General features: G+C 38.9%; 2 protein-coding genes across 4 annotated transcripts in view; both read left to right on the forward strand.

Annotated features, from left to right (window-relative positions):
- Positions 1-4,009, forward strand: part of LOC126469976 (uncharacterized) — a 170,930-nt gene extending 166,921 nt beyond the window's left edge. Inside the window, exon 2 of the mRNA XM_050097421.1 lies at positions 3,910-4,009. The gene's annotated coding sequence lies outside the window, so the exon portion shown is untranslated. The remainder of the gene's footprint in view (positions 1-3,909) is intronic.
- Positions 1,513-25,055, forward strand: LOC126469977 (uncharacterized). 3 transcript variants are annotated; one of them, XM_050097423.1, is made up of 3 exons: positions 1,513-1,631; positions 7,490-7,575; positions 24,298-25,055. In XM_050097423.1, the coding sequence occupies exon 3, from the start codon at positions 24,639-24,641 to the stop codon at positions 24,990-24,992; it is 354 nt and encodes a 117-aa protein (XP_049953380.1). In that variant the 5' UTR covers positions 1,513-1,631; positions 7,490-7,575; positions 24,298-24,638; the 3' UTR covers positions 24,993-25,055. The 3 variants fall into 3 exon arrangements, with proteins under 3 accessions (XP_049953380.1, XP_049953379.1, XP_049953381.1); XM_050097422.1 differs by lacking the exon at positions 1,513-1,631 and adding an exon at positions 1,692-1,746; XM_050097424.1 differs by lacking the exons at positions 1,513-1,631; positions 7,490-7,575 and adding an exon at positions 1,692-1,746.
- Positions 25,056-25,897: the final 842 nt, after the last annotated feature.

Consider the following 25,897-nt stretch of genomic DNA (forward strand, 5'->3'; position numbering starts at 1 on the left):
GCAACCTGCAACAGTTAGGTTTGTTATCGATCTTGTGTCCGATAGGTCATATACCGGAAGCACAGTGTGACGGAATGTTGGCAGATTGTTTGTGCGTCTGTGGGCGAGCTCGTCGGTGTCCCTGCTGTGGCCTGTTGGTCGGCTCTAATAGCAGCTGGTAGTTGCCAGTCAGTGTTGCTGATATGCAGTGGCTTACCGACGTTTGTCGCTGTTTGCGTATGTTAGTTTACCATAGGTGGCTATGCCCTAGCTAGCAGTGTCTTTGGCCGCTTGTGCGTCCACCTGTGGTTGTGTATCGTACTTGACAGTACTCGAGAAAGCTTGGCTGCAGTCCAACGTGAAACTGAAATTCAATGATGTTCCAGCAAACGCGGAAGAATACATAGTGCAATGTTTACATCAGGTTTATTCTTATGATTAACGGATAATAGCAGCAGGCATCTGCTTCTCTAAACCGTCACAGATAGAACTAGTGTCATCCGGGGATATCCAAATGATTTACTGAAGGTACTGAACACTTCCAAGTAGAGTTTTTTAGGGCACGTTAATATGATATTCGCCGAGAAAAACTTTGTGCATTTTCTTCACAGGGTTTCAGGCAGATACGTATTGGATAAATTCTTGGGAAATGAGTAATGAGAAACCCTTGGTTTAAATAACTATATGCGATGTTCAACAAGGTCTCCGAGTACCCCAGAACTGAACAAGGTCTTTTATATAGACTGCCTGTAATATCAGTTGGCGCACTGTTGTTTGTGATTAGAAGCTCTTAGAAAGTGCATAGTCGACCTTGAGAGATTCTGTGAAAAGCCACCAATACCTCTCTAGAAACAGGTAACTCTGTTGCAGTAGCATCACGAATCTCTCGGACTTTATAATAAAAAGAAACTTTGTATCTAAAAGGGATACTGGAAAGTGAGCCGGTGCCGTCATCACAACTTTTTCCCTCTTCACACACTTGTGCGCGACCTTCTTTGTTTCACGTTATCAAGAGTGATAAGACCAGCCAAATAGGAGTATTGTGCATTTTTGACTACTTTCTATACAGCTATGAGAAAAGCTGTTGCTTTGTTCGGTTGTTGTCGTTCGAAACCACTGCAATCTTTTGCATCAGCAACCCAAGGGAGTGGAGATCAAGTCACCTACATAGCTACCCGTCATGAAAAGCAGATGGAAAAATTGACTGGTGGAAATAAAGAATGTAAGCAGTGGTTACTGGAAGTCTTCTCCAACACATTATTTCACGATAACACTTTAACCAAGGAATTCATGTGTTCCTCGCCTATCAGATTTTTCTTCTTCATTACCTTTTTGATTCTTTCTTGACGTTTCTGCTGTTTAGGCTATTGAACACAGTCTTTGGAATTCCTGCAGCAGAACAGGCGAGTACAACACACACACACATTGCGCCGACGCGGACTCTTCGAGTATTTGCTGCTCTAAATAATTATAAAAAGTGTTGTTATTAAGCTATTTTTAAATGTTTGCAGGTGTTATAAATATAATATAAGTGTTGTTAAATTAGTGGAAGTGTTAGTGAAGTATAAAACAAGATTAAACTGTGTAAGAAGCGTATTTTTCTTCTCGCGCCTGTAGCACGAATCCTAGGCCTAATTTCACGCGCGCGAATCGTAAGTAAGCAGTGAATTAAACTTATAGGCAAACATTTCCAGTTGGTATAAATATAATAAAAGTGTTGTCACATTAGTGGAAGTGTTAGTGAAGTGTTAAACAAGATTAAACGGGGTAAGAAGTTTATTTTCCTTCTCGCGCCTATAGCACGGATTTTAGGCTTAATTTCACGCGCGCGTATCATAAGTAAATAGTGACTTAAACTTATACGTAATTACCAGTTTTTTTATTCAGTAATCTCTCAATTTATTTATATCTGCTTGAATAGTTTCTAGGGTCCTTCGTTTACGTTTTAGTCAGTACTTAAATCAGTTTATGCCCTTTCTGTTTTTAGCATGAGTGAGAAGTGTGTGACATGCCGTAGGATCGTTAGTTCTGTGGTATGGTGTGATAGGTGCTGTGGTTTCTTTCATTGGGGCGAATGTAGTGGCGTGGGAAATGGGGACATAGATGAGGCTCACCAGTGGTATTGTAGGATCTGCAGTAGAGATAGGAAAATATTGGAACAGGAAGGGAAAATTGCAGCTCTTCAAGCTGACCTAGACAAGGCAAGGGAGGATCTGGACAGTTTAAAGAGGGAGAAAGGTGAACAGAGGTGGGAAGTGGCAACAGGTAATAGGGGGAACAGGCAAAGGAGAGCATCAGACAGCTTTGTCATAAATCTTGAAAATAGATTTGACCTGTTGCCTCAGTCAGAATTGGATGAGCCTCATGTAGCTGAAGCTGTAGAAAGGGCACAACAAGCTTTCAAGGACTTGAAAAAGGTAGGGAAATTTGTAAAGAGAAAGAAAGTTCTGTTGTTAGGTAGTTCCCATGGTAGATGTGTTGGCCAACTACTGCAGGAAAATGTAGGTCCAGAGTACCAGGTCAGAAACTTTTTCAAGCCTAGTGCAGATCTGGGTCAGGTAACAGAGGATGTAGGTTCTCTATGCAAGGATTTCACAAAGGAGGATGTCGTGGTTATAGTGGGTGGTCCTGGAAATAGCATTGACAGAGACTCTGAATATTCCAAAGAGAGTGACCTGGTGAAGATAGCATCAGCAACGAAGCATACGAGTGTTGGATTTGTGTCGTCTTGAGACACCATGATCGGCCTCATTTGAACTCTTCTGTAGGGAGAGTGAACTTGGAGTTGGAGTGGCTGCTTAGGACGGATATAGGATCCCATATTGGTTTGATTCCTGTGGATGCTATTGATAGGTGGGACTACACTAGGCATGGCCTTCACCTCAATAGGAAAGGGAAAACTGTCCGGGTTGATTGCAGAAAACTTAAGGGGGGACACTGTCACAAGTAGTAAAATACCAGTGCTCACGGGTGTCAGAGGGATGCCTTTTTTACGATAGGGAAGGGAGAAAGAAAACTAGTTTTAAGAGAGATTGGCAGACACACTCAGTTTGAGAAAACAGATGAACAGGAGTCAGATTTTAGCATACAGCCTCCATTTAAACAATGTTTAACAGAAAGTAATCAGAAACTGCCAGAAGGCTATTTACACCTACATTGAAAATGTACTTAATTCATTAAATAACAAGTTACAAGCATCAGGTATTTTCTGTGATTTGTCAAAGGCATACGATTGTGTGAACCACAACATCCTTTTAAATAAATTAGAATTCTGTGGTGTCACGGGCAGTGCCGCAAAATGGTTCAAGTCATACCTCGCTAACAGGAAACAAAGGGTGTCAGTGCAAGGTGCTAGTGAATTAAGTCATCAGTCATCATCAGAATGGGAAGAAATTACATGTGGTGTCCCTCAAGGATCCATCTTAGGGCCATTGCTTTTTCTTGTGTACATTAATGATCTCTCATCAGTTACACTGCCAGAAGCAGAGTTCGTTTTGTTTGCAGATGACACAAGTATTGCAATAAATAGTATGTCGAGTGTAGTTCTAGAAAGATCTGCTAATGATATTTTCATGGATATTAATAAATAGTTTAAAGCCAACTCACTGACATTAAACTTCGAAAGGACTCACTATATGCAATTCAGAACATGTAAGAGTTTTCCACCCAGCATATGCATAAAGTATGAAGAAGAGCAGATAGAAGAGGTTGACAGCCTTAAATTCCTTGGATTACAACTTGATAATAAATTCAGTTGGGAGGAGCACACCACAGAACTGCAGAAACGCATTAACAAATCTATATTTGCAATTCGAGTGTTAGCAGACATAGGCGACATAAAAATGAGAAAGCTTGCATGCTCTCCCTACTTTCATTCCATAATGTCATATGGTATAATATTTTGGGGTAACTCTTCAAGTAAAACAAAAGTTTTCAGAGTCCAAAAGCGTGTAATACATATTATTTGTGGAGTAAATTCACGGACGTCCTGTAGAAATCTCTTCAAAGAACTGGGTATACTAACTACTGCCTCTCAGTATATTTACTCCTTAATGAAATTTGTATTAAATAATATCTCTTTTTCCAACAAACAATTCAGTTCATACATACAATACCAGGAACAAAAATGATCTGCACAAGGACTTAAAAGCACTTACTTTAGTTCAAAAAGGGGTCCACTACTCAGGAACGCTCATCTTCAATAATTTACCAGCAAACATAAAAAAATTAATTACAAATAAAGATTAGTTTAAAAGGAGCCTGAAAGACTTATTAGTGGCCAACTCCTTCTACTCCATTGACGAATTTTTTAATAGAAACAAATGATGTATTGTACATATTCATACTATGAGTATTGTTGTTTGAGCTTAAAAAAAACACATGTTCTACATCCACGAGGATCTCCTCGGCAAGGATCTATGGAACGAGAAAATCTAATCTAATCTAATCACTAACACAGAACTGTCACTTGTGAAAAAATAGAATGAATTCAACAAGTCCTATGAAGGTGACAATGAACATTAAGGTTGCATTGTTGCCTGCTTTCACACAAAAATAGTCCTTGTCAATTGACAAAGGCTGATTTTATCATAAATTTTTTGATAAAAGCTGTTTTTGTAGAACCATTACATTTCTGAGCCGCAATAACTCAGAACAAGGGACGCTTCTGCCATATCTCACTTGAACAAATCGTGAGTGTTGGGGATAGCTACAAGATTGAGCTGAAGCTGCGAAAACAAAAAAAAAAAAATAGATAACTATTGTTTTTTATGAAGTTTTCATTTGCAAATGTTTGAAGTATGAGGTTGAAATTAAACATCAAGGGGCAAAAATAGATGATGATCAGCTTCATAGTGAGTCCACCAGTTAGTAGGGTGTTCATTACACTTTAATGAGAACGCTATTTGGCATGTAGTGCTGCCAAGAAATGGTTGATTCTGTATGTCCTTTCTAGAATCACTCTGTTCTCTATCCCACCCTTAGTTTGTAAGAAGAAAAAGGCAGTTACCTCCTACTATCCACAAACGTAAATATGAATGCATTATGTCAATTGTCAGAATTTTAATGTGCTTTTAAGTTAAAAGCATTGTATATTAATGCATTTTGATAGAAGATAAGAGAATGGGAAAGTGAACCAGCTCTGATAAAGTTTATAATGAAGTGTCCTGTGATATATTGTGATCCTCTGTAACAATGAAATTTGTATATCAATAATAATTTATGTATTTCCGGTAAATATGAAATTTAAAGTAAGAGGTAGGTATAAGAAAATACTAATTGTCAGAAAGTAATGAGGAAATATAAATATCAAACATAATGGAAGATCTTTAGAGTATGTGTAATTTAGTTCCAACTGCATGGTTGGTTATATGGTATTGAGAAAGTCATTGATTTAGTTTGATGTGGTGTTAAGTTCAAATGTTCATATTTTTGTGAGTATGTGCCATGTTATAAGCCTTTTGGGCCAAGTTAAAGAACATTGCATTAAAAAGAAAATATTGTTGTTTTCAGTAAAGTGTACTGAGAACAAAATGTCATGGATTTGCCTTTCAGGCACAACAAAAGTTAAATGTTTATTTATATAAGTTTTTTGCCTGTTGTGTAATAGAAGGTAAGGTCTTGTCAGTAGTTTGGTTTGTTGATGTTGAGTGTCAATCAGTAGAGTCATTTCTTGTGAATAAGCAAAGCAGGAATTTTGATGTGTAACTAGTAACATACTGAAGTATGAGAAGCAGTGACATGTTATGCAATGGTAAGGTGTATGGTAATGAGTTGACAGAGCACAGAGAGGGATATTACATGACAAACTGAAGGGAATATTAAATGGTATACTTGAGACAGCAACGGTTAGCGACCCTATCTTCATAGTAGCTCCTTTTAGTGAATGTAATTATTCAGTGAACATATTTGTATGGAGAGAAGCAAGTGGAATAAGAGGCACTGATAAATGGTAAAGTTTGAAAATGTGCAAGAGCGTTGTGTTTTGTTGTAACGACTCACACAAGTAATATGATGTAACCTACTGAAAAACTACCTAGAAATATGATACTGTATGTAGTAACAATGTGATGTTTTGAAGAAAAATGATAATAGTGTTGAAGTCTGTTGGAAAATTACTTAGTCAAGCTAAATGAAATGCTAATTTATGTAATAACTTGATGTATATAAACTGCTGCTATGTTTACTTCAATGACACTGCACTGTTTACATCTAATGTAGTGTGATTGTTTTTCTGACAGAAGTTAGAAATTGCTGACAATTTCACTAATGCAGTTTTACATTTTTGAACCAAGTATATTGATCAAAGTTCATGGATGACCAATTGAATAAATCAAAGAGCTTCCATTTTCGTTCTCTACATATTTCATTATAAATTCTCTTTTTTCTGTTACACTACTAATTGTATAAATCCATAATGAGTAAGAAATGTGTATCTAATGAGAAAGCATCTTTATTGCAGATTTAAATATAAGAATTGCTATAGCACTAATATAGGAAATTTGTCTTTCAGGAATTATATGTAGACAAGGAAAAATAAATTCCTGGCTTTTTCTCAGATAACTCAGTAAAGAAAACAATTTTTCTCAGGTGGAAAGACACTTTTTCTGTTTCAAGTGACAGTATACTTTCCCTCAGATCAAGGAAACTTTTCAGTCTTTTGAATGATAAATGTTTTATACATTGGCACAGAACACCTCGGCACTTTAGGAAATGAAACCAACAACAACAAAAAATACACATTTTGGTCAGATCTTTGAGTTGCAGCAACAAATACATTGCATTTTTGGTATTAAAGAAGTATAAATACGAAATCAACCCAACACAGCATGTTAGTTTCTGAACCATTGAAATAGAGTCAGCGATGTGTCTATGTGTTCTTCCTTTTGTTTAGTGTTGAAAACCATGCACACCGTTTTTTTTTTCAGATTAATAATTAACGCATTGTCCAAGAACCATTGTGCTGCTTTATTGGCTGATATGAAAGTGTTTTTCTCAAACGCCTCGAAGTTGTTGGAAAGATTTAGCATAGCCATATCATCTGCACACAGATCTTATTTTTATTTTCATGTGTTTGTAAGGACGTAGAGGCATATATCACTAGGGGTAATGTGGTGTCACCACCAGACACCACACTTGCTAGGTGGTAGCCGTTAAATCGGCCGCGGTCCGTTAGTATACGTCGGACCCGCGTGTCGCCACTATCAGTGATTGCAGACCGAGAGCCGCCACACGGCAGGTCTAGAGAGGCTTCCTAGCACTCGCCCCAGTGGTACAACCGACTTTGCTAGCGATGGTTCACTGACAAAATACGCTCTTATTTGCTGAGACGATAGTTAGCATAGCCTTCAGCTACGTCATTTGCTACGACCTAGCAAGGCGCCATTGCCAGTTACTATTGAGATTATGAATAATGTACCATCAAGAGCGATGTTCACCATTTATGGTTTAAACTTAAGTATTCCACAGCTACGTCCTTTTTTGCTAGTCTAATTTCCTTGTCCTGTTCCAGACCTCACGCCAGCCTGCGTGAGCTAAAACGCATGCCTTTCGGCTTCCTCTCAAAACCGGGTTGGCTCTCTTGCCAATCGACAACAGGTAAGATAGATACTGCATACAGGAAAATTAAAGAGACATTTGGAGAAAAGAGAACCACTTGTATGAATATCAAGAGCTCAGATGGAAACCCAGTTCTAAGCAAACAAGTGAAAGTAGAAAGGTGGAAGGAGTATATAGAGGGTCTATACAAGGGCAATGTACTTGAGGACAATATTATGGAAATGGAAGAGGATGTAGATGAAGAGGAAATAGGAGATATGACATTGCATGAAGAGTTTGACAGAGCACTGAAAGACTTAAGTCGAAACAAGGCCCTGGGAGTAGACAGCATTCCATTAGAACTACTGATAGCCTTGGGAGAGCCAGCCCTGACAAAACTCACCTTCTGCTGAGCAAAATGCATGATACAAGCGAAATACCCCCAGACTTCAAGAAGAATAATTCCAATCCCAAAGAAAGCAGGTGTTGACAGATGTGAAAATTACCGAACTCTCAGTTTAATAAGTCCTGGCTGCAAAATACTAACATGAATTCTTTTCAGAGGAATGGAAAAACTGGTAGAAGCCGACCTTGGGGAAGTTCAGTTTGGATAGTAGATATGTTGGAACACGTCAGGCAATACTGACCCAACGACTTATCTTACAAGATAGATTAAGGAAAGGCAAACCTACGTTTCTAGCATTTGTAGACTTAGAGAAACCTTTTGATAATGTTGAGTAGAATACTCTCTTTCAAATTCTGAAGGTGGCTGGGGTAAAATACAGGGAGCGAAAGGCTATTTACAATTTGTACAGAAACCAGATGGCAGTTATAAGAGTCGAGGGGCATAAAAGGGAAGCAGTGGTTGGGAACGGAGTGAGACAGGGTTGTAGCTTATCCCCGATATTATTCAATCTGTGTATTGAGCAAGCAGTGAAGGAAACGAAAGAAATATTCGAAGTAGGAATTAAAATCCACGGAGAAGAAATAAAAAGTGACATAGTAATTTTGTCAGAGACAGCAAAGGACCTGGAAGAGCAGTTGAACGGAATAGGCAGCGTCTTGAAAGAAGGATATAAGATGAACATCAACAAAAGCAAAATGAGGATAATGGAATGTAGTCGAATTAAATTGGTGGATGCTGAGGGAATTAGATTAGGAAATGAGACACTTAAAATAGTAAATGAATTTAGCTATTTGGGGAGCAAAATAACTGATGATGGTCAAAGTAGAGGGGATATAAAATGTTGACTGGCAATGGCAAGGAAAGCATTTCTGAAGAAGATAGGTTTGCTAACATCAAGTATAGATTTAAGTGTTAGTAAGTCGTTTCTGAAAGTATTTGTATGGAGTGTAATCATGTATGGAAGTGAAACGTGGACGATAAATAGTTTAGACAAGAAGAGAAGAGAAGCTTTCGAAATGTGGTGCTACAGAAGAATGCTGAAGATTACATGGGTAGATCACATAACTAATGAGGAGGTATTGAATAGAATTGGGGAGAAGAGAAATTTGTAGCACAAATTGACTAGAAGAAGGAATCGGTTGGTAGGACATGTTCTGCGGCATCAGGGGATCACCAATTTAGTATTGGAGGGTAGTATGGAGGGTAAAAATCGTGGAGGGAGACCAAGAGATGAATACACGAAGCAGATTCAGAAGGATGTAGGTTGCAGTAGGTAGTGGAAGATGAAGAAGCATGGACAGGATAGAGTAGCATGGAGAGCTGCATCAAACCAGTCTCTAGACTGAAGACCACAACAACAACAACAACAATGTTTGTACATTATTTACAAATAAATTGAAAATAATAGGACCTATAACAGATACTTGAGATACACCATCACCTGATCTGTTTCAGTTGTTAATGTTTACATATTGCCTCCTGTTACAGAGATAAAATGTTATTCAATCTGTTGCTTGTCGACGAATATCAGTATTCTCTAGGTTCTTTACCAGGACTGAATGATTAATTGTGTTCAACGCTTTGGATACGTCAAGTAAAACCCCAGACACTATCATGAGGTCGTCTAAGGCCTGTACAATAAATTTTATGAAAGATTCAGTTGCTGTTTTCATTTACTTCCCTTTCTGGTATCTGTGCTTTCTGGAGTTAGTGTATTATGCTTTTCTAGATAAGCAGTTAGTCTGTTGAGCATGAGTATTTCTAATATTTTGGAGAAGCCTGTTTCTAAGGATACTGATCTGCAATTTTAAGATAATCATCTTTTACATTTTTATACAAGTATTGCCTTCACTATTTTAAGTTGATTGGGAAGTATTCCTTCTTGAAATGAGCAATTGACAATATCCAACAGTGGTGTAATTATTTGTGCTACCACTTGTTTGATTAGGTAATTTGACGCATCATCATATTCAGCAGACGTTTTTCCCCTTAACCTTTTTAATAACCTTTGTCACTTCCTCTTTAAATGCTGGCTTCAGGAACATAGAGTGGCTTGGCTTACGTGTTACTGTGAACTGATTAGTTCCTTGGTTATTGCATGTAGGCTTTAGATTTTCTACAGCATCTATGTCATTATTATTCAGGATGTTGACAATTTCTGTTTTGTATGTAATGATTTCTTAACTGAAATTCGTACTTTCTATTTCGTTAGTTTACACTGTGCTTTTTGCCGTGGCTTTCAGATTTAAGTTTTTTCCCAGTCTGTTTTCATCTTGTTTGTTGATTTTGAAATAATCTCCTTATCTGATTTAGCTCATTCTTATCTTATCAACTGCCTGTACTTCTATTGGTGCTTTTTGTACATTTCAATACTTTCCCTCTGTTTCGTCATGCTTAGGGTAGCCTTCTGTTCTATTATTTCTTTTGTGATCCAGTGCTTGTTTTAAAGGATTTTTCTTTTCCTCTTGGTTTTTGGAAATGCTATACTGAAGAGTATGTGTTATGGTTTCTTGAAAATCGTTGTATGTTTCATCTGTTCCCTGAGCTTGAGGAACATCTGCAAAGTGTTCTTTTCTCAATATTGCGATTAACTATGTTGATGTTTCATCGGTCAAATAGCCTAATACCTCTTTCTACGTTTTTCTTTCCTTTTGTGAGCTTAGATTTCCATCTAATTCATTTAGCTATTGAAAATGATAAGAAAATCCTGTTTGTAGAACCTTTGTTGTATGTTCATTGCTGTCTGTATTACTGAAAATATTATCAATAACTGACTCAGTTTCCAAAGTTACACATGTAAGTTCCGTTACAGTTGCCTTCATGTTGTACTGTATTAGCATCTCCTCAAAGTTTTTCCTTCTCTGTGTTTCTCTTTCCATATCAATATTAAAATCATCACATATTACACAATCTTTCTTTTTTTCTAGTAGAGTGGAAAGTTTTTTAAGGAAAATATTGTTTTGCTGCTTGATGATCAGTGCACACAGAATATGCTTAACTCATTATGCACAATGTCTGTAGTTTCAAAATCTCTATCTTTACTTCTGGGTAAATTTTTTTATGTATCATGCATACTGCTGTCATGATTCTATTTTAACAAATATTGCTACTCCTCCACCTTTATATTCCGATCTGCAGGGGTAATTAGAGGAACATAATCTTTTACAGCAAATCTGCATATTTCATTCTTTTCAAATCCATGTACACTTATACACATTATGTCTGGGCGTGTTTCATTTGTAAGTACTTCTAATTCTTTATTGCTCATATATTGCATATTTTTATGCAGAATTCTGAACTTTATTTCTTTTTCCTTAATGATATAGTTCTTAGTCTTTATTTGATTATCATTGTCATATATGTTGCCTCTAATATTTAACTTCCAATTTTTTTCTTTCTCTGGCTATACCATAAGAAATCACAGGGCAAATGTTGAGATGTCGTTCTTTTTCATATTAAAGTTCTAGTAGGCACTGTTTCAGGTGGCTTTTCTTTCTTCCTTTGTGCAACTGCTGCTTGCTGCTCCTCATCAGATTTTTTGTTTTTGTTTTTTGGACTTTCTTCCAGTAACATATGCTCTTCTTCTGCAGAGAGTTCTGCGATTTTATTTATGTCTCCATTTCTATTGGTGATGTGTTACAATTCAGCTCAGTCTCATTAGGTAATAGCTATTTGTTACTGCTCTTCATCTCTGCGTTTGTCTGTTGGATTAATTTGCAGTGATGTTGTTTCTTCTTCCTGGACTTCCTGGACGTCTTCTTCCTGAACAGAATTTGGATTTTGGTTTGGTTTCATCATTTCTACTGTGAGGATATCATTGTCCAGCTGATTATTCTCAGATAAACTTGTATAACAATTTTGTCTGCCATAGGTATGTTTGTTGCTCCTGATAATGAATTTTTCTCTGTCTCACTCATCAGTTGTGCTTTCAGACTGTTACATAAAGCTATTTTTCCTTTTAATACAATTTGCAGCCTGCCCCTTGTATAGTCATTTCCAATGAGGAATATGTTTAAGTCAATTACTGTACCATGATCATGCTGAGCTGTTGCTTTTATTATTTGGCTGTTAAATTTACAAACAATGTGGTTTTTGCTTTGAATGTCGTATCTGTATGGGATTGCAAAAAATAATAATTTCGTGTGAACTATGTTTAGTTTTACTTTATGAACAGATTTTCGAAATAGGTACGGTTTCTCTTCTTTATAGCTGTCGTTTGTTCCGGCAATGACTACTAGACTGTAGGTTTCACTGCAGTGTTTGGTCTTTTCATTAATGTAACTTTTGTTCAAATGTATGTTAGTTCATAAGGGACCAAACTGTAGAGGTCATCGGTCCCTAGACTTACACACTACTTAAACTAACTTAAACTAACCTATACCAGGAACAACACACACCCATGCCTGAGGGAGGACTCGAATCTCAGGCGGGAGGGGCCGCTCAGTCAGTGACATGGCGCCTCTAATCGCTTGGCCACTCCGCGCGGCACGTCACTTTTGAACTATGGAATTATGTGAACCTTGTTTTAAAACTGAAGTCACTGTATATTTCTTTTCTAGAATATTATTCAGAAGCTTTGTGCACTGCTACCACGATTGTCGCTTAGTGAAAGTACTACCCATTTTGGGCACAAGCTTTATTCATCTTGTTTAAGCGGATTCGCTTCGTTTGAGTCTCGGTACCGGTATACGTCCTTGGGTTTTATAGTCTTCGGCAATCGAATTTCGTCATTTCTTCCAAGCATGTGTTATGGCTGTTTCAGACTGGCGTACTTGTCATAGAACTCCTCATTTTCTAATCTGGTGTTGTTCTGTATTTTTATAAGACCATGGCAATGGTTGCGAAAATCCACATGACAGAAATCTTCTTCCAAAACATTAAGTCACTACTGGAGCTGTTAAATACACTCCTGGAAATTGAAATAAGAACACCGTGAATTCATTGTCCCAGGAAGGGGAAACTTTATTGACACATTCCTGGGGTCAGATACATCACATGATCACACTGACAGAACCACAGGCACATAGACACAGGCAACAGAGCATGCACAATGTCGGCACTAGTACAGTGTATATCCACCTTTCGCAGCAATGCAGGTTGCTATTCTCCCATGGAGACGATCGTAGAGATGCTGGATGTAGTCCTGTGGAACGGCTTGCCATGCCATTTTCACCTGGCGCCTCAGTTGGACCAGCGTTCGTGCTGGACGTGCAGACCACGTGAGACGACGCTTCATCCAGTCCCAAACATGCTCAATGGGGGACAGATCTGGAGATCTTGCTGGCCAGGGTAGTTGACTTACACCTTCTAGAGCATGTTAGGTGGCACGGGATACATGCGGACGTGCATTGTCCTGTTGGAACAGCAAGTTCCCTTGCCGGTCTAGGAATGGTAGAATGATGGGTTCGATGACGGTTTGGATGTACCGTGCACTATTCAGTGTCCCCTCGACGATCACCAGTGGTGTACGGCCAGTGTAGGAGATCGCTCCCCGCACCATGATGCCGGGTGTTGGCCCTGTGTGCCTCGGTCGTATGCAGTCCTGATTGTGGCGCTCACCTGCACGGCGCCAAACACGCATACGACCATCATTGGCACCAAGGCAGAAGCGACTCTCATCGCTGAAGACGACACGTCTCCATTCGTCCCTCCATTCACGCCTGTCGCGACACCACTGGAGGCGGGCTGCACGATGTTGGGGCGTGAGCGGAAGACGGCCTAACGGTGTGCGGGACCGTAGCCCAGCTTCATGGAGACGGTTGCGAATGGTCCTCGCCGATACCCCAGGAGCAACAGTGTCCCTAATTTGCTGGGAAGTGGCGGTGCGGTCCCCTACGGCACTGCGTAGGATCCTACGGTCTTGGCGTGCATCCGTGCGTCGCTGCGGTCCGGTCCCAAGTCGACGGGCACGTGCACCTTCCGCCGACCACTGGCGACAACATCGATGTACTGTGGAGACCTCACGCCCCACGTGTTGAGCAATTCGGCGGTACGTCCACCCGGCCTCCCGCATGCCCACTATACGCCCTCGCTCAAAGTCCGTCAACTGCACATACGGTTCACGTCCACGCTGTCGCGGCATGCTACCAGTGTTAAAGACTGCGATGGAGCTCCATATGCCACAGCAAACTGGCTGACACTGACGGCGGCGGTGCACAAATGCTGCGCAGCTAGCGCCATTCGACGGCCAACACCGCGGTTCCTGGTGTGTCCGCTGTGCCGTGCGTGTGATCATTGCTTGTACAGCCCTCTCGCAGTGTCCGGAGCAAGTATAGTGGGTCTGACACACCGGTGTCAATGTGTTCTTTTTTCCATTTCCAGGAGTGTAAATATTTGAGACATAATACTTCTTCGTTCATTCGCTTTAGATTATGATTTTCTGTTCGATTTTCCTCTGTAGTCGTAAACATAAATCTTTTATGTGTTATATTTCAATGGTATGGATCCTGACCGTATTTTCTCATCTGATATGGAGTATACATTACATTGTTTTCATATCCAAGTGTTACTGCACTTCCATAGCTGGACTCTGACGCATCTGTTTGCATCTTCATTTTAATTAAAGTATTTTGTCCGTATTTTTCACTCGTGATGCAAAAATTGGAAGCTGCAGAAATTTTACGCGCTGTTTACAGTAACTAAAAGCGAAAAGAAGCAAAATCTGTTGTCACTGAAATAGTGCCGATAGTAATGAAAATCTTTTTACATTTCTTAAACTGAACATTTACTTTTCTCGGTCAAAAATTTCTCATTTTTGCACTGGTTAAAAAGGAACACGTTCCTAGGTAGCTATCTATCAGTGTCTTACACGTAGTTTCATGTTCCATGGATCATTTGCACGATAAATCATAATAATGTGGAACGAACCGTTTTACATTCATACCGCAAATTAATTTGTAAATATGGCTACATGCTGAACAGTTATAAGTTATTTTTGATTTTTATTTCTTTTATTTATTTATTATTATTATTAAATATACAGCTGTTAGTAATCCCTACCCATCACCTTTAACCCATCATGAGGATAGGAATTCTTCTACAGAATCGACAGATGCAGAAATGAGTTTGGGTCTGCTGCAGCGAAGTGTGTTGGGACCATTGTCGTTTATGATGCATTTATATTAATGATCTTGTGAACAATATTAGTACCAACACGAGACTTTTCTCAGATGATGCAGCTATCTGTAGTGAAGTATTGTCTAAAAGAAGCTGCTTCAGTCAAATCTTGATGAGATTTCAAAGTAGTGCAGAGATTGGCAACTTGCTTTAAATGGCCATGAATGTAAAATTATACACTTCACTAAACGAAAACGCATGTTATGATATGGTTATAATATAACTGAATCACTGCAGGAATTGGCCAACTCATACAGATACCTGGGTGTAACAGTTTGGAGGAATAGTAAATTGGGCGATCACATAGTCTCAGTCATAGGTAAAGCAGGTGGCAGACTGCGATTGTTTGGTACAATGCTAGGGAATTTCAGTCAATCTGCAAAGGAGAATGGATTCAAATTACTTGTGCAGCCCATCCTGGAATACTGCTGAAGAGTGCGGTGCCCATACTACATTGGACTCACAGGGGATATTGAATGGATACAAATAATGACTGCACAAATGTCCGCCACTGGTAGCTGAGTGGTCAGCGCGACGGAATGTCATACCTAACAGCCCGGGTTCTACTCCTGGCTGGGTCTGAGAGTTTCTCCGCTCAGGGACTGGGTGTTGTGTTGTCCATATCATCATCATTTCATCGCCATCGAGGCGCAAGTTGCCGAAGGGACGTCAACTCGAAGGACTTGCACCAGGCGAATGGTCTACCCGACGGGAGGCCCTAGCCACATGGCATTTCCATTGTACAGCACAAATATTCACAGGATTGTCCAACCTGTGGGAAAGTGTAACGAAGACGTTGAAAGAACTGAAGTGACAGGCATTTGAAGATAAATGTGAACTATTCCCTGAAAACCTACTTAGATAGTTTTTAGAACCAACTGTCAGTAATGAATTTAGGAATATATTACAACAACCTACGTATTGCTCCTATAGAGATAGTGAAGACAAGATTAGATTAATTACAATGCATATAGTGATATTTAAGCAACATTTCTTGCCATGTTCCATACTTGACTGGAACAGGAGAAAGTTCTAACGACTGGTACAAGGGGATATACCCTTTGCCATTCACTTCATATTGGTTTATGGAGTATGAATGTAGATGTAGAATCTGTGATGTGAAGGTTGAAACACATTCGCTTGGTAGAACAGGAAATAATAGACAGATGATGTTGTGAAAGGCCAACGACAGTTGGAGGTTGTATCGAACTTAATACAGATAGTACAGAAGCACAGTTCCTGAAGACAAAAAGTGAGGACAATAGACGTTGGATCAATAAGCGTTACACATTAAGACACTTGCTTGTAAATGGTAGCAAAAATAATTGAATTGTACATTGGAATTTTTTCAAAAACCTACTTAAAGATCTTTCGGTGTGCATCAAACCCATGTTTTGCTGTTTTCACACACCAGATGTTATCATTCGACTCCCATTCGAGAAAGATATACTACACGAAGATTTTTCCTGTTGGCAACCCTGTTAGAAGATACTCTTTTGGATGCTGTTACGTCTTTCCCTGTGTATATTTGGTTTTCGAGCGCAGTTTTGATTATAAACGATTCTTTACTATGTGGGAACTATAAATTGACATGATTGGTAATAGTCAGCAGCAGTCAGGAGACTTCGTGACGTAGTGATCTGCAGATGTTTGTTGCCAACTGTGCGGCTACCATTAGCCGGTCTTGACTGCATTGTCATGTGTTCGTTTGCTTTGTTGCTGAGCTGTGCTCTCACTGTCTGTTTTGTAGCGCTATTCTCATTGTGATTTTTCAAAAATGACTGATAATCTGGAGCTGGCACATCACAGGGGGACCTTTTACTTCAGTTTGGAAAATGAAACCGGCTAGCAGGAGCTCATGGAAGTTCAAAACACAAGTTTCTCTTGCCTGCACTGCCTGCTTACAGTAGATGTATGAGACTTGCACTCCTCCCCTATACTGGAGACTCGATTTAAGCCCAAGATGTAGCAGAGAAATGGGCTACATCACTTACATCTTCGTTCGTCTAGAGGAGGTACTGAAACACATTTTCCACCGATGGACATCTTTCATCACACATAAGTTGGAAGTCCCCTGATGACTGTGGTATGGAGAGGTTTTCTGTCAACGATCGCAGGTAGCTAATGCTTTAAGTCACACATAACACGCTTCTCTCTCTCTGTCTCTCTCTCTCTCATTCTCTCCTTCTCATTCAATCAGAGTCCCCCACCCCTTTTCTCGCTACAGGTGGGTAGTGTGAGTATGGGAGAGTTTCAGTCCCGTCATCACAAATGGCCCTTTTATCATCATGAGGTGACAGGCCGATTTTAGGCTGCAGCACAGTGTACACCTCGTGTCCTGTCCATCAAATACTAGTTTGCCATACCATATGCAACAGCTGCGGTGTAGCACCACGAACACCACTGTACAGGCACCGCAAATATTCTTCGATAGGGAGGGCTCTCTATTCCATACTGATATAGTGTTTATACGGGGTCTATCAATAAACTATTCTCCCAACCAATTTCAATAACAAACGACAAACAATTAGTTATCTTTAAAGGTAATGATAAGGGAAAGGATTAATTCGCCCGAACGCTTCACTTGAGATATTGCATTTATTATCACACCCTTCAGTGCAAACCACAGAACCCGCAAGTGTGACAATGAGAGACTATATGCACTCGTAATATTTGGTATATAACTTATGAATTACTTAATAAACACTAGGAATCAATGATTACTCCTTTAAATAAACATATTTAAGACCATAAACGATAAGGATCAACAGTTAATAAGGTCCCATAGAACTAGAGCAAGGATCACCTTTTCAGTCTCCGAATGAAGTCGGTATGTGACATATGGGACAATCAGACGTACATTAAGTGTTACACCGTTAAGGACGATCAGTCATTAAGAATTATAACCACAGATTAAAGAAAGTTCATCTAAAGCAATTAACGTCAATAGCAAATAATTAAGTCACCTCTCAGCAAATGCATCAAAACCAAGTCTTTCAGTTCTATAACAATGTTGGATCGTTGATACGCTGGACTACCGACACAGAAGGCTAAATTTTACCAAACAGCAATTTCTCCAAACCTAGAAATATCTTAATAGTGTACAATCCTTATCCACAACTACTCTAATTCGCCTTTCTTGGGCATAACGGTGGAGTGGATAATTAACCTCTTACTTCATTCTCCTGGAACATTGAGAGGCAATAGAAGCAACTCTTACCCCAGCGCAGCTCAGGAAAGAGGATGGCTCCACCAGGAGGTGGAAACATTTACCCGAACTGGAAACGGAACTCGTCTAACACGAACCACTAAGTTGGACGAAGACCGGTTGGCGATTTTGAATTATTACCCAAAGCTTGCTGGCAAGCGGATGAAAATTACAGAGCCAAAGGTAGCTATATTTGTATTCACAAGAACAGATAACTTCTGCAAATGAGATTCCGGCAGAACTACCGCAATAGTATCAACACAGTAATTCGGGACTGAGGAGAGCAAGTCAACAACGGTCTCTGCCCAATAGACCCAACATTTCAGACAGACCAAGCAACCGACATCAGTCGTGGATAGGTGTATTACCAAATAGAACCTCTAGCAATACCTTAAATATAACTAAATAGAGCACTTAAATGCCACGGGGACCAAGCTCCTTAACACAAGAATACGTACACAATAACAGCGGCGTTTTCGTTTTCCATTTCCTTTTCCTGTTTTCCTTTTTTCTTCTTTTCCTTTTTTACTTATTTCCTTTTCTTTCTTCTTTTCCTTTTTTCCCCTTTTTTTCTTTTTCTTCCTTTTCCTTTCCTTTTTTTCTTTTTTTTCCTTTTCTTTTTCTTTTTGACGCCCACCTTAAGCAAGTCAGCATGGCTTTCAAATGCACGATCATGGAAGAGGGCAGTAATTTCCGATCACAAACTCAAATCAGAGAAACTTTGCCGCACAGTTATTAATAGCTCCCACAACACTGGGAGATTGGCCCTGCCAGACGACGACCATTGCACTAACTAGATGCAAAATCTTACTTTAATTGATGACACCACCTTGTGGAGGTTACTGGCAGCCGCAGATGGACTTCATAGCTTCCCCAGTCCATGAACGGAAACCAAACATTGTCCACAGATTTACGGTCTCTTGTGTCCTCACGCCCCAGGTTTTTGAGCCCATCCAGACTTAGCATAGAGGGACCGAACGTTCCGCTGCAGAACGGTTGTCCAGGACCAAACACTCGTCCAACTCCTCTATCCGCCCTCGGCATGGCACACAGCGCCTCCTCCCATCGGGTGTGCTAGCAGTGCGCTCACGGAGAATCCGCAACGCTCTCTAGGAAAGCAAGGAAAATCCAAACAGAAGGTTCTTACAGTGGTCCCTCATTTCCTGGACTAACCTTTCCAAGCAATTCATCTTTCCTCCCTTAAAAAAGAACCTATCATTCTGAATCTAGGAGTGCTGTTACCTGTTTTTATATGTTCTTCTAAGCTGTACTGGGAATGAGCCATCTGAATGTATTTCCAGATCACCCTTATTCTCTGTTTAGGAATTAAGTTGTTTGCAAACATGGTGGCAAGTGGAAAAGAAAGCTTTAATTTCAGTGGTAAAAAAGCATGACAAAAATGTAATGTCTAAACTATGAGACTGAAGGAATGCTTATCTAGTATGCAATTCATAATCAGTACACAACGTATGGAAATAAATCAACTTAAATCATGAAATCATTAACTGATGCCACATAAAAACACGCCGAGATATGCACAAGAAATCATATACCCTGCAAATAAGTGGATTAAACTTTCAAACAAACACAGTATTCACATAGTGATAGATCGTGTGAACAGTGTAAATTTTGTGCACGAAAATCCATATGAAGTACTTTTAGTTAAGACCTGTATTGGTAAAGTTACTAATGAACCATCTGGAGATAAAAAGGACTGAGCAAAGGAGATAGGCTAACTGCACTGTAAAAAGAAAATGGACAAAAGTGACTGTGAACAATAAAAAGGTGCCGACCTCCAGTAATCAAACTGGGATGTTGTTGAACCTCATGGGAAAAGTGATTGGGGACACTAGTACAAGAGAAAATGTAACACACCACAATAGTATATTTGGAACATGTAAACTTCTTTTAACAAGCACAGCTAAAATTTATTTTTTATGGATAGTTAAGGATGAGGAATAGTCACTGGATTAAGCAACAGAAGTGTTTATGAATTCAACGGCTTTTTGAAACACCAATTTGAAAGTTGTGACTGAAGTCAGCCATGGAAAATTATTGGTGCTGAACACAAATGATTTTTATGTTTTCCTCATTGGAGCACATGATATAGCAATGAACAAACAATACAAAAGAACAAAGATGGCTTATTGCCATGGGTTACCAAAATGGTACTCTATAAATCAAGAAGTACAAAAAGCAATCAAAGAGGTTCAAAATATCTCCTCCAATTTAAGAATGCAACATTCGTGGATATAAGTGAACATGGAAGAAGGTTTCACACTACTCATGGCCTAGCCTCAACAGAGTGAGAAAGAAATTTATTACTTACAAGAGTTTAAAAACCATAGGTATAAAATTAAATCTGAAGTATGACATCTCAAAAGCCTTACCTCTCAACAACAAAAGTGATGTGTTTAATTCTGTGAATAAGAAGTGTGTGGTAACAGAAGTGATATCTTTCAAGGGCAACAAAGAAAGTAATAGCGTAGAGAGGAAATAGTAGAAAGGAAAATATCACCCTGAACTGTGACAACAAGTAGTTACTGACCCCCAGCAGACTGAAAATCTCTTCAGGCAGCACTATGCAAACAACACAAAAAATATAACAATCAATAATGAGAAGACAGCAAAAACAATCAACAGAGCAAAGTAAATTCTTACCTCCACTCTGTTTATCTCTTTGATACTACCCTGAATGAAATCAGTCATATAGCAAAAATCTTCAAAAAAGTCCTTGGGAACTGAGGGGATTCTAGACTTCATCATAAAGGAATATATTATAAACACTGCAACACTCCTTGCAGAAATAATCAACTCATCCTATTCAACAGGAAGCTTTGCTGGCTGTCCTGAAGCTACAAAAATGACAGCTGTTCACAAAAAAGGTGACAAAGCTAATTTAGGAAATTATAGACTTTTCTTTTTATTATCAGCTTTTGGCAAACTCACTGAAAGATTCATGTCTAAGAGATTAATGAAATTCCTGGACAAGAAGAAAATCCTATCTGATATCCAGTATGGTTTCCAGAAAAATAAATCCATTATTAATGCCATCTATAATTTTTTACAAAATGCCTTAGAAGCAATGAGCATAAAGCAAAATGCTGCTAATATTTTCTTAGAGTTTAGCAAAGCTTTTTACATCTTGGACCACAGAATCCTGTGGGAAAAGCTCAAAAGTACTTCACAAATTGGAAACGGAAAGTAGTATTAACACATGAACTAAATGATAGTACTGGAACATATTTTTCAGAGGCAGCAATAATATGTGGAGTCTCCCAAGGATCCATTCTTGAGCCTATTGTTTTCCTTCTGAAATAAATGACATAAATCTCAGCATTGAATCACAAATAAATACCTAATTTACAGATGACGCTCATATCTTTCTTGGAGCAAATGGCCCAAGACAACTACAAGCAAACATAAATAAAGCCACCTATCAGCTAAATGACCGTTTTGAAGCAAATAAGATAAGAATAAATCCATCCAAAATAACTTTTCTATGCTTTTGTTTAAATAGGGTAGCACCCAACACCTTTGTGACACAAACGCCAGTAGAATTACACTCTCACTGGAAGCAAAATTTTTAGGCGTGTGGCTTCAACATGATTTCAAATGGCAGACTCACATAACAAAATCAAATGTGACACTTAAGAAAGTATGCCACAGCCTACATTTACTTTTACACAAAGCAAGCTTCCACACTGTTGGAGTTGCGTACTTTATCCAGTTCCACAGCATTCTACAGTATGGGGTCACAGTGTGGTGTAACACAACTCATCTTCCTGAGCCAAAAACGAACTGTAAGAACAGTGCATCAAGCGTGACAAACAGATTCCTGCAGGCCACTCTTTCAGTAGTTTTTGCTCTCTCCCCTGTATTTTTATTCTAGAAACATTTAAATGTATGAGGGAGAATTTAAAAGAGATAAAAAACTTTAATGTCATGAACATTATACCAGCCAAAAGGCAAACCCCATGTCCAGCCACTGTAGACAACAATGTTTAAAATATCCATTATGAAAAGTGCTATAGACATGTACCATGGTCTCCCACTTAAAATGAAAATTATTTTCTCATTTTCATTGTTTTATAAATCCCTAAGTTGTTAGTAGATCTCTACTTTTATTCAGTGGCAGAATTTTTAGATGGCGTGTAGTACAGAGACTTCAAATGGCTTTATGGACTATGGTACTTAACATCTGAGGTCATGAGTCCCCTAGAACTTAGAACTACTTAAACCTAACTAACCTAAGGTTCTACACACACATTCATGCCCGAGGCAGCATTCGAACCTGCGACCGTAGCGGTCGCACAGTTCCAGAATAAAGCGCCTAGAACTGCTCGGCCACCACAGCCGGGCACAGAGCCTTCAAGCAAAACTAAGACAATTTCCACTGCTGCTAATGGAAGACCAAATAGAGTTAATTTGTTAACATCCCACAGTCTGTAGGGATTTACTGGATGAGTAAAGAATGAGGAATTTTAGTATGTTCCAAATGGCATTTTGCCCTACATACAACTAATCCTTCTCTGTTTTTTTCTTTTTTCTGCCTGTGTATCATTTACATTCACCAATTAGGCTCCAGGAACATGTTCTAGCTTTGGCATCTTCACTCCATCGCTTCCTGAGCTGATATACATGCCTTGTTGCAGTCTGTCTACATTTTGCTTCCATTTCTACTTATACACAGATCTAAAAAAGTCTTGCATCATCTTGGTTCTGAGAGTTCTGGAAACTGTACAGAAAATTGGAATAGAGATCAACATAAACATCATTTCAACCCTTTTCATTGCTCACGAAAACCACATATTATGTGTTGTACGACCATACAGCGAGATCTTCACAGATGGTTGTCCAGATTGCTGTACACACCGGTACCTCTAATACCCAGTAGCACACCCTCTTTTATTGATGCATGCCTGTATTCATCGTGGCATACTATCCACAAGTTCATCAAGGCACTGTTTGTCCAGATTGTCCCACTCCTCAATGGCGATTCGACGTAGATCCCTCAGAGTGGTTGGTGGCTCACATTGTCCATAAACAGCCCTTTTCAATCTATCCCAGGCATTTTCGACAGGGTTCATGTCTGGAGAACATGCTGGCCACTCTAGTGGATCGATGTCATTATCAGGAAGGAAGTCATTCACAAGATGTGGACGATGTGGGGGCGCAAATTGTCATCCCTGAAGATGAATGCCTCACCAATATGGTGCCAATATGGTTGCACTATCGGTCGGAGTATGGCATTCATGTATCGTACAGCCATTACGATGTCTTCCATTACCACCAGCAGCATACGTCGGCCCCACATAATGCCACCCAAAATATCATTGAACCTCCACCTTGCTGCACTCGCTGGGCAGTGTGTCTAAGGCGTTCAGCCTGATGAGGTTGCCTCCAAACACATCTCTGATGGTTGTCTGGTTGAATTCATATGCAACACTCATTGGTGAAGAGAATGTGATGCCAATCCTGAACGGTCCATTCAGCATGTTGTTGGGCCCATCTGTATTGCGCTGCATGATGTCATGGTTGCAAAGATGGACCTTGCCCTAAACGTCGGGAGTGAAATTGTGCATCATGCAGCCTATTGTGCACAGTTTGAGTCGTAACACGATGCCCTGTGGCTGCACAAAAAGCATTATTCAACATGGTCAGTTGCTTTTTGGGGATCAAGAAATATTGCCCCTCCTTGACACCCTTGGTCCATGGCTTTCAGGATGATTCAGTAGCAGAAATAGTTGTGCTAGTAGTAGTAGTAGTAGTAGTAGCCATTTATTTATCCAGAGATCATAACCTGCAATGATGTCAGACACACCTGGGTCATATTTGACTTTTTGATCTATTCCCAACTAGGGATATGCCTGTACTTATTTTTAAGCAGATTCTATGTGTATAATCAGTATTGTCTTGCCCCTTACCCCCCCCCCCCTTCCCCTCCCCGTGGGAGCCATTCATCCTGACCGTGCAATGCTACATGGTATATTCAATAGTAATAAAAATTAATTTCATTATTATTCCAATTACTTGAGTTTCATCATTCCAGGTCTGTATGCTGTAGTGAGAGACCCATCAGTATCAGCAGAGTCATTCTTCTCAAAAACGGCGGCAAACATTACCAGTGTTTATGAGGAATGACATTTTGATGTTACACTATGTGTAGAAATTAATGACATTATGGCATAGTCTGCAAAATGGTGGTTAATTTTAACGTAATTTATGACATAAAATTGATGTTACAGTGTGTAACTGTTTCACTAGCATTTTATAATGTCATGGCACATTCTGCAAGGGGTGGAAAACATTTGTTCTTCCACTCCTTTATGGTAATTATGTGTGTTGGAATGTCATCAAAGTTAAAAGTGGTAGCCAATATTACGATAATTAATGGTCCAAAATGATGCCATCAAGTCTGATACCTTAATTAACATTATCAACATCAAAGTATTGGACATATCCGGCCCAATAGCTGAACAGTCAGCACGTTGGATTGCCACACACAGGGGCCCGGGTTTGGTGACCGGCTGGGGAGGGAGATTTTCTCCCCCCAGAGACTGGGTGTTGTGCTGTCCTCATCATCATTTCATGCCCACTGTCGATGTGCTAGTCGCCCAATGTGGCATTGCACTCAATAAGACTTGCAGTTGGCAGTCAAACTTCTCGACTGGGAACTCCCGGCCACTGATGCCATACGCTCATTTCCATTTCCAGTGTTGGATATATTTTGAATGCACCCAGTAGATGGAAATGGCTGAATCTACCCCATGCCTGTGAATACCAGCCATCTCCATCTGCTGAAGCTGATTCCCAGTCACCTCCTCAGTCCTGATATAATTTATTCATCAAATTTAACCAAATGTAATGACTGAAAAGGAAATCAAAATAATTACATATTTTAACTGATTATAAAAGAAATAAAATAAAATAAAAATAAAATCTCAAGCATGAGAAAAAATTTAGATTTGTGAGTAAAGGGATAAAATTTTTTAAAAAATTCTAAAAATATTCTTACTTTTTAAAAATGTAATAAAACCTTTTCCTATAAATTAAACCACAGAATATGACTAACATATGATAAGAATTTAAGTTTGACTAAAATATTTTTAATGAGGGAAAAATATTTTTAACAAACCAAGAGAGAAAAAAGTCAAAACTAATATTTACAAAACCATTTTTAAACCATCTTTAATTATAGAATATTTTAAAAGCAAGGAACACAGAGTACTGAATATATACTAAATTATAGTGATGATAATTGGTATGAAGATCAGGAATTTGTTTTTAATTATAAAGAATGTATTATAGATATTTGTGAACACGAGAAAAATCAATTTTTTTTCTTTTTTGTAACTTTAAAAGAATTTGAGAACTATCAGAAAGATATTGGTGATTTATTATTATACATTTATTGTGATAATTATATTTGTTTATCAAAAACTCTTGTGAATATTGTGATTTGCAAATGTAATTAAAGATTATATAAAATTTTATATAGTATTTTTACAAGTTTCTCACTCAATAACCAAAAAATAGAAGATAATTTTTGTATTGATTTAATGATTTTCAGTTAATATCCTGTGTTGAGTATCAAATGTTATATTTTTCTTGCCACACATTATTTTATAAATGATAGTATGATTAGAAAT

The sequence above is a fragment of the Schistocerca serialis genome, chromosome 3 (genome assembly GCF_023864345.2).
Source record: "Schistocerca serialis cubense isolate TAMUIC-IGC-003099 chromosome 3, iqSchSeri2.2, whole genome shotgun sequence".
Lineage (NCBI taxonomy): Eukaryota > Metazoa > Arthropoda > Insecta > Orthoptera > Acrididae > Schistocerca > Schistocerca serialis.